This window comes from Trypanosoma cruzi, genomic scaffold (genome assembly GCF_000209065.1).
Source record: "Trypanosoma cruzi strain CL Brener 1047053516719 genomic scaffold, whole genome shotgun sequence".
Classification (NCBI taxonomy): domain Eukaryota; phylum Euglenozoa; class Kinetoplastea; order Trypanosomatida; family Trypanosomatidae; genus Trypanosoma; species Trypanosoma cruzi.
Window position 1 is genome coordinate 38,889 of NW_001849409.1, and position 9,110 is coordinate 47,998.

Below are 9,110 nucleotides of genomic sequence, written 5' to 3' on the forward strand. Positions count from 1 at the left end.
AACAACAAAAATAACAATAATAAGAAATGCAAATCAAGCAATATTCACTTTCTTTCCTTCTTGCTGCACTTCTTCTCTCCCTTACGAGTGCTCCTGTGCGGAACTCCCGGCGTCAATCAAACCCTGGGCTGTGTTGAACAAGTTTACCGGTGACTTGCCGTCCGTGATGAGGTAACCCTTGAGGCCCAATCCTCCAAGCAACTTTGCCTGCATCTCGGGCCCGGCCTGTGCCACCGCCACAATCGTCTCACGTCCAATGGCGTTCACCATGCGCTGGACCCGCTCCGCCTCAGTTTCCGCTATTTGGCGCGCCTTCATGATATCCAGTTCGTTCTGCCTTTTTGTAAACTCCAATTCGAGCTCCAGTTTCTGCTTTTGTTTCTTTAGCTCCGATTCAGCCGTGATGCGGTACGCCTTTGCCCGCATCTCCGCCTGCTTCAACTCGGAGTCCACCTCAATGAGAAGCGACTCCGCCTTGGCCTTGGCCTCCGCCACGGACTGTCCGCTTGCCTGCACGGCCTCGCTTTGGGCCTGCAGCTGCAGCCACTTCGTTTTTGTCCGCTCCACCTCAATCTTATCAAGCAGTTTCTGCCGCTCCAGCTTCCCCCTCGCCTCCTGATCCTTGCGCTCCTTCCCGTGGCGTGCGGCGGCCTCCTGGGACTTGGTCGTGATCTCAATCGCAAGCTGCACCGACTTCTGCAGGCTGTCCCTCGTCTTGGCATCCGTCGGCTCCACAGACTGGATGTCAATGTTCGTCACCACCAGATTGTTCGCTGAAAACCGTAGGGATGTGTTGATTTCACCGTTCTCACCGCGGCCAAAGACGGCCACACGAATGATCTTTGCGGAGTTACGGTGAAAGGAGTCAAAGTCCTCCGCGGCCACCGCGCCACGAATACGCGAGGCGATCGTCTTGCAGCAGTCCCCAATAAAATCTGGCACGGAGAATATTTTAGCATCCGGTTCCTCACGGTTTACATCAAAGTACCAGTTGTAGGAAAGGTCCAGCTCCAGACGGGCGTGGTCCGATGTCTCCACAACGATGCGGTCGCTTGAGAAGCGGGGGCCTAAAAAAAGTTGCAGGCAATGCAACAAATTGGGTACTTTTGGCTTTCCCCCACTGAGTGAAACCACTGTAAACTCCTCATCGGGCGATAAAATCACCAAATTTGGCCCAAGCACAACACGGAGTTTCTTCTGTTTATAGTCATAGATCTGCACCGCCGCGTTGTGTTGGACGTTGAAACGGACAACGCGATGCCGTACACGTGTACTTTTAAAGCTCGGATTTCGTTCCCCTTCTGACATGCAACCATTCGCAAAGGCAAGTAACTCCTCCACTTTTGGGGAAAGGTCCTTCTCCCACAGCACCTCATTCTCATTCAGCATGTACGGTTTCCCAATCACAACCCGCACCACGCCCGTGGTGGTGTTCATGACGTAGATGCCCTCGTTTTTGTCCAACGCAATGAGATTCCGCTGCTCCAATATACGAACATTCACATCAGGGATGTACTCTGCGGGCCCATGCAACATCCATTTTTCTCCAGGGCGTCGAATCTTTCCATTATCGTCAAAAAAGTCCACCGCCTGAAGCAGGAGAGCTTGATCTTTGCTAACCACATTTATGGGCTGCATACCGCCAAGTAATTCTTCCTGTGGGTGAAGGAAAAAACGGCACTCCCCTTTACGTACTTCTTTTCGTCCGAATTCGTTCAGTCCGTCCGCGCCAAGAGGATTCTGCACGACACAGTACTCCTTCTCATTCAGCACAATCGCCCGCACCTTGCCACTAACCTTTTCATGGACGTCAGGAATATGTATAGAAGCATCTTCTTTTGTCACTAACCATCTCTCTCCGGCCCTCCGTCGTTTTCCGTAAACATCCGTAAAGTTTGAGAGGGCTTCCAAGTGGACGGCCTCGGTGTCGGTCAGTGTAATGCCTTGAAAGGTGCCAATGACATCTTCCTCCACAGCCGGCAGGTACGCGCCAACAGTTCTCACTGTCCACAAGTCCCCTGCTTCACGAGGCACACCAGTACGGTCTGTAAATTTCACCAGGGCGCGGATATGTAACGCCGTATTTGGGCTGATGATATGTGCATGGACCTCTCGCAGAACTTCGACTTCGACGCGTGGCACGTATGTCTGCGGACCTTCGACCAACCACTCCGTCCCAGCCCGCCTCAACACGGAGTTCTTATCTGTAAAATCGCAGAGACAACGAACATGGTATCCCGTGTTGACAGGAATTAACTTCAGTTTGAAGAGCCATTCCTCTTCTTCTCGCTTCAGCACTTCCCCCGGTTGTAACGGAAACGGCTCCTGCTCAAAGCAAATCTCCTCCTCCCCCATGCGCAGCATCACACTGGAGTTCTCCCCAATCACTGGATTGCCAGACGCATCCCGCACACAAGGATTCTGGACGATGCAATAAAATCGTGGTGGCACAACAATGCATGGCTTTGGATTAAAAAGACACCGTTCATTCTCCTTGCGTGTGTAAACCAACGGCCCCACCATACATCGTGTAACATTTGTGTTATTGTCTAGTATGTGCACATAGTGATGCCTCTTAATGCGTATAATATCACCCATATCTCTCTCCTTGTTTTTTCCCCAGCTTCCCTTGCTTTGCACGTTCTGTAATGCGCACTCACACCCAAACACCTCTTTACGGATTGATGGCAACAACAATAGAAAGACACACACACACAGAGACAGAGAGACAGGTACAAATAATGAATTAATATGTAATGCCGTCACACCCGTGCAATTTTACGGAACTATTCCTTTTTTTATTGTCGTTTGTATGGATGCTTATTTGTTCACCACCACGGTAAAAATACAAATACAAAAATGGGAGAAAAAGTAAAAAAAAAAAAAAAAAAAAAAAGCCCAACAAACACACACAGAGAAAGAGAGAAAACAAGGCCATGACGATGATAATGATGATGTGATCATTCAGACAACTCCCACACATCATCCCTCCTCCTCCTCACTTGAACGCGTGCAATACAAACACATACCCCATGCGGCTTTACTCACACCGTGTTGAAATGTCCCCACCCCCCACCCCTTTTCTTTTTTAAAGTTCCTCATCCCTGGAATTATAAATATAAATATAAATATACATGTGCTTTTCCGCGGAAGAAGAGAAGCAAAAATTATATGGGGAGTACTGTGGAGGAGGAGGGTGAGGGGAGAAAAAAAACAGAAAATAATAATAATAAGAGGAAGGGACCCTTCCATAAGAACAACAACAAAAAATCTCCCCCCCAAAAATATCTATCAAACTGTCCAATCCGGTCTCAATGTGGGTTTTATTCTCCAGCTCACTACTGTGGGGGGCGCAAAATGGCACCCTACACACCCTTCCATTCTCTGATCCCCCAATTATGGTGGAGTCGTTCGTCATGAGTGGCTCCGTGGAGCAGACTGCAGTTTCCTGTAGAGCCGTTGGATCAGCTGGTCACGCTCCCGCAACTCGCGCTGAAGCTGCTCCACCTTCTCTGCGTGGCTCCGATGCATCTCAGTCATCTCCTTTTCATAACGAGTTTGCATGAGTTCTGAATGAGTTTGAAGCTCCTCCACTCGAGAGGCTGTGAATGCATGCTGGAGGCAGTAGTCTTTCAAGCCACGGGTCTGGTTCACCAGTTCATCCTGCCGTTGGTCCATGCGACGGAGGTCGCCACGAATTTGGGACGCGCGAGATGCAACCTTCTCCATCACACCGTACAAATCGTTCAACAACTCCACCATTTCAGTGGGCGGAAGCAAATGAAAGTACGACTTCGCTTCTCGTGTCCGATGCATAAGGGCGTGTATAGCGCGGTCCACCGCCACCAGTTCCTCGCCTGCCACACCAACCGCCTCCTTGAGGAAAGCCCGCCGTGCCTCCACGCATTGAATTTCATCTGAAAGCATAGACCGTCGCATCTTTCCAAACAGTGCGAGATCCAGTGCGTCCTCCTCCACAATATTTTGAAAGGGACGACCCAACAACTCCTGTGGGAGAATCTGACGAAGAAGAAGGCTCTCCTTCTCATAACAATTTGTCTCCTTGTTGAAAGAAACAATGGGAACTGCACCAATTTCCCGGACTCCAACAGGCCCCAATTCATGTAGATCTGGAGCACACATGTCCCAAACAGGCCCTGTCACAAGTACTTGACCTCCCTGTGCAAGAGAACAAACATGAATGACTTGCGAAAGAGCACGACCATAGTAGTGACAACGGTAAGAATCTCCACACGGTATAGCGGTTGGCTCCACAAATGCATCACCCGTGTGAATTGACATAGATAAGCGTAATCCACGGTATATCAGTTTATTTGCTTTATCGTATTCCTCTTTGCCCCATACACTTCGGAGCAAAGACTGTGGCCACGGCAAATTCATCAACCACCACTGCGACTCCACACAAAAACGACAAGCGGCCACAGGATCCGCAAAGGCCAACAACATGGATGTTCCGTCACTGTAACACTCATAGGCTCCATACTGTGTCATTTTAGGACGTAACACGGAATTCATCAGGGACACAGAAGCGCGAGCCCTCTCAGCGTCTTCAGCCCATAATTGCCTTCCCCTAAAGACTCCAAGACAGACAAAAATTGCGCAACTTTGCGGGGGCGCAACGTACCCCGAGTTGGCAATCGCATCATTAAGATCATCGCTAAAGAAACACAAGCGAGAGATGACACCACTGAGAGAATCTCTGGCCTCCATACATTTCTCTTCAATCTCTTGGAATGCCTGTGAGAGGCGTTTTTGCTTCTCAACCAACTCCTCTAAAGCTTCTATGGAGTTCTTGTCTCTCGGAACACGATCCACTTCCTCCGTTAGATGAGTGTGCTTCAGCTGTAACAGGCGATACACAATGCGCTCCACGGTTACTTTTGCATTCGGATCTTCCATAAGAGATCGCGGGACATACAAAGAAGCAGATTCATGTAACTCTGGATCATGCGGCTCTACGGCCTGTTCCGGTCTAGAGTCTACAAGCGCTGTATAAAATTGATCAAGTAGACGAAGAATGTACGTGTTCCATTTCTTCATTCGCTCCAGCAACGCTTCGTGATCTGCCAACGTAACAGCCAACCGCTCTGTAGAGCGAGTTGCCTCCTTTATAGCAGTGTTGCGTTCCTCTGTTAGTCGTTTGTTTGCCGTTTCCAGCCGTTCACGTACTTCATCAACGCGCTTCTCAGCTTCGCAAAGACGTTCCTTGTAGTCCGTTTCAATGCGGTGAGTGAGGTTCTTAGCCCGTGCCAATTCCTCCGCGCGGCGTTCTTCAGCCGCCAGACTTTCACTATGGGCGGCCTGAAGCTCACTTTTCAGCTGCTCCACCCGAGTATTACATAAACTCTCCACGTATTCCAGTTCTCGTGCCGCAGCCTTCTTGACGTCATCGACTTGCTGCTGATAAATCCTAGTAAGTTCTACACAGCGATCGTTCAACAGACGCTTCTCAGTCTGCGCTTGGATGAGTTCCTTCTCATGCTGAGACTTTAACAATCGCAGCTGGTGCTCCGTGGATATCTTCAACTCCTCCCTTTCTTCCTTCACTGTCTTCAGCGCCGTCTCAAGCCGATTCACCTCTTTTTGTATCTCAGCCACCTTCTCTTTCGCCCTCTCATCGGCGGCAAATTCGAGATACTTTGCATCATGCTTTGCGTTACCAAGCTGTGTTCGCAAACTGGAGCATTTGCGCATAAGTTCCTCAATCTCCTTTTCCTTCAGCGCCAACACTGCCGCGCTTCGCTGCGCCGCCGTTGTTCGCCACGGACGCTCCAAGTCTGGCCGGTGGAAAAGTTCCTCACCCCGCTGCACACCCGTCAAAGTCTTAAGGTACGTGCCAGGGATGTGGTCGGCGGCGTACACGCCTGTTGTTGCGGCGGAACCGGCCGTTGGTGGCGTTTCCCATCCGTTGGGCGATGGAACAACATTCTCCATTTGTACCCGTCTTAACCTTGTTTTCTTTTTCCTCCTTCAAGTATCACCAGACTAGAATAGGTGTCTATCGGATATTATAATTATCTAAATGTATATGAATATATCTGTATATAATGCAGTGTAGTGATGATGCGTATGTGCGTAAATGGGTGTGTTTGTGTGTAGGTGTCTCTATGGCCCTATTTCTTTATTTACTTCTGGGGTCGTAATGACTTATCCGTCGGTGTGTAATCCCACGCGTATCCCCTCCTCTCCTTCGGTGTTGACAGAGACAGACACACACACACACACAGGCAGAGAGAGAGAGAGACAGTTTTTAACACACCGCCTCATAAATAAATAATTAATAAAAATAAATAAATGCGGAAGAGTTCAACAGCACGGAGGAAATATAATAAAATAAATACATACGGTGTTGCCAGAGTAAAAGATTTAAAAAACAACAACAACAATAAAAACAAAAGAAAAGAAACAAATAAGAGAAGGAAGTACTTTTTGAATAAGACTCTTCATTTCCTCTCTTCCGAGCATAAAAATAAATAATGGGATTGTTCGTGCACAGAGCAACAAGTGAAACGGGCTATGTGCTGAGATGCCAGAGAAACACACAACTTCTGTAGCATCAGTGAAGTTGACTTCATGCAGTACTTCTCCACTCAGGTTACAGCGCACATAATATAAATACATGCCTGTGTGCCATCAAATATTCTTTCTTTCTTTTATGTTCTCCCTTTGGTATTCGTTTCCCATTTTTCTTCTTTTTCTTGTTTGCATATTTTCCTTCTGCCCTTCAAATGAGTACCCCTTCCCTCTACTCTTTACATCGTGAATTTATTCCTTCTCATTTTTTTTTCTTTTCCTTTTTTTTCCCCCTTTTCCCAGCCCCATACATATAAAACATATAATACATATATATATATGGTCGAGTTGGCGCTTCAGCGGTTATATCTCGTACGGGATAAAATGGATCTCCAGTGTCTTCTTCAGGCGGGAAACTTCTTCTTCGACGGACCGCACCTCCTCACGGCGCCGGGCTTGCGAGCAACGCAGGTCTTCTCGAAGTGCCTCGATAACTTCCTCCTGATTTGCAATGCGGGCCTTGAGCTGAGTCTCATTCTCAAGGGCTAACTGTTCCCGTATCTCCATCTCCCGCGTCAGCTCGCCGACCTTCTCGCTGAGAATCGCAATGGTGCCCTCGTACGTTGTCACTTCACCCTCGATGGTCTTGCGGTGGGGAATAAAGTGCGCGTCCAGCAGGTTGCAGAGTCGCTTGATCTCTTCATCTTTTGCCGCCACCACAACTTCCAAGTTCCGCTGTGTATCCTGCAGAGCCGTCTGAACATGAAACGTTGTTGCCTTCAGTACCGCAACCTCCGAAAGGAGTTGCGCTTCCCGTTCTTTGGCAGCATCCCGATTCTGTGTAAAGCTGTTGCGCACCGCATCAAGCTCCTTTTCCTTGTCTTTCGTCTCATCAAATGTTCGCATAAGCTCCGTCTCATGCACCTTCCGCTCTTGTATTAATTTCTGCTGTAATTGGGAAATGATGGTCCGGTTATTTGAAACTTGAGCATTCAGAAAGGTGATCTTATCAAACGTTTCCCGTTCTTTGCGTCGCAGCAGCAGTTCCAACTCCTCCATACGTTTTTGGTTGGCCTCCAGCTCAACAAGTGTATTCTGTAGCTCTCCTTCAAGACTTATCTTGGCCGTTTGTGTGGCCTCTGTTTCCTGTATCGCCTTCTCATGCAAAGCCCGAAGCTCTGCGGCCAAATATGCGGAGTCACTCCTGACCTGCTCTATTTGTTGCTGATACTCGCGCAGCATGACGTCTGATTTGAGCTTGAATTCTGCATTTTCGTTTTTCAATACATCAATCTCATCCTGCAGCTTCATACACTTCGTCTCTAGTTGCAACACCTCCTCCTTTGCAATGCCAGTGCACCGCCGTTGCTCCTCATACTGCTCCTCGTAGCGGCGCTTGTTTTCATCAAGTTGAGCGTTAAGTAGTTGCATGAGGGTCACATTCTTTCGATCATCTGCCTCGCGTGTCTCCACAACTTCTTGCAAAGAACGGTTCATGGCAAGCGCCTTCTCGAGTTCGCGCCGCAGATTACCAATTGTTGATGCCTGTGTACGTATTTCTGCCTCCTTATTGTCCAACGTCTCCTCCATCTTCTCTCTGTACTCCGCATGCTCTAACCTGAAGAGAGCAAACTCCGACCGCATTTCCTCCATCTCGTCAGAAAGAGCCTTGATATTCTTTTCAGCTTCCTCCCGTACACTGTACAGTTTCATCTCCGCGCTTTGTTTCTCATGTAGGAGGAGCTTTTGCTTTTCCTCCAGCTCAACACGCAACAGACTCACCTCATTAAGCAGCGAGTCTCGCATCAAAACAAGTTGCTCCACCTGAGCCTCCGACGCCACACGCTCATCATGAAGGGACGTGGTGAGTTGTTCCACCTTCGCCATAAGCTCCTTCACCTTGCCATCCTTCTCACGGATTATGCGGACCTGTTCCTCCTTCCACAAAATGAGACGCTCCTCCTGTTCTTCTCGATCACGGCGGTCATTTTCACGCTTTTGAAGTTCCTCCGCCTCACTCTCCAGTGCATACAGCTGCTTCAGGCGAAGTGCCTCAGCGCTCTCTTTCTTCTTTCCTCCCTTCTTCTTCCCTTTCTTTGGAGGCATTGCTGCCTGACTGGATGATACCCCGTCCTTGAGATGTGCTCATCAGCCACAATAATAATAATAAAATGTGTGGATGAAATAACAGGGATCAAATGAAATGTAATGTTACAAAACATGCATAAAGAGAGAAAACGAGAATTGTGAGAAAAGCTTTCACTTCCCTTCCAAATAAACAAACAAATAACAATAAACACCACCTTCAGAGTTGTATCTATGATAGCACTTCTTCCTCCTCTCTATCTCTCTCAAAGGGAGCATGGGAAGGTCAGAGAAAGATCGTCAGGAAGACGAGGTGTTTGTATCCTGTAAGCGTGAAATGAGGCGACCGTTTGCTCGCGCCTCTTGTTGCTGTACCCTTGCACTTGCGTCACAGCTGTGCGTAAACGAGACAAGGTAGTAAGCAGTAGCCTATAGGTTTCAGCTGAGCAGCAGACACCACTTGACTCTATATAATCAGCTAGTCTATTAAC

The 9,110-nt window shown here is 48.4% G+C and overlaps 3 protein-coding genes across 3 annotated transcripts, besides 8 other annotated features; all 3 read right to left on the reverse strand.

The window, feature by feature from the left end:
- Positions 1-6,727: a sequence feature (heterozygous, Esmeraldo-like haplotype).
- On the reverse strand, positions 82-2,598 carry Tc00.1047053510353.10 (major vault protein, putative; the record flags this gene model as incomplete). The annotated part of the gene is made up of 1 exon (XM_800730.1): positions 82-2,598. The coding sequence occupies one exon, from the start codon at positions 2,596-2,598 to the stop codon at positions 82-84; it is 2,517 nt and encodes an 838-aa protein (XP_805823.1).
- Positions 2,867-2,896: a microsatellite.
- Positions 3,109-3,133: a sequence feature (AT_rich).
- On the reverse strand, positions 3,415-5,955 carry Tc00.1047053510353.20 (hypothetical protein, conserved; the record flags this gene model as incomplete). The annotated part of the gene is made up of 1 exon (XM_800731.1): positions 3,415-5,955. The coding sequence occupies one exon, from the start codon at positions 5,953-5,955 to the stop codon at positions 3,415-3,417; it is 2,541 nt and encodes an 846-aa protein (XP_805824.1).
- Positions 6,220-6,268: a microsatellite.
- Positions 6,287-6,317: a sequence feature (AT_rich).
- Positions 6,391-6,436: a sequence feature (A-rich).
- Positions 6,728-6,905: a sequence feature (areas merged during assembly that could not be assigned to a particular haplotype. This can correspond to areas where the two haplotypes were merged or to regions with more than two copies in the genome that were merged during assembly.).
- Tc00.1047053510353.30 (paraflagellar rod component Par4, putative) lies at positions 6,898-8,640 on the reverse strand (the record flags this gene model as incomplete). The annotated part of the gene is made up of 1 exon (XM_800732.1): positions 6,898-8,640. The coding sequence occupies one exon, from the start codon at positions 8,638-8,640 to the stop codon at positions 6,898-6,900; it is 1,743 nt and encodes a 580-aa protein (XP_805825.1).
- Positions 6,906-9,110: a sequence feature (areas merged during assembly that could not be assigned to a particular haplotype. This can correspond to areas where the two haplotypes were merged or to regions with more than two copies in the genome that were merged during assembly.).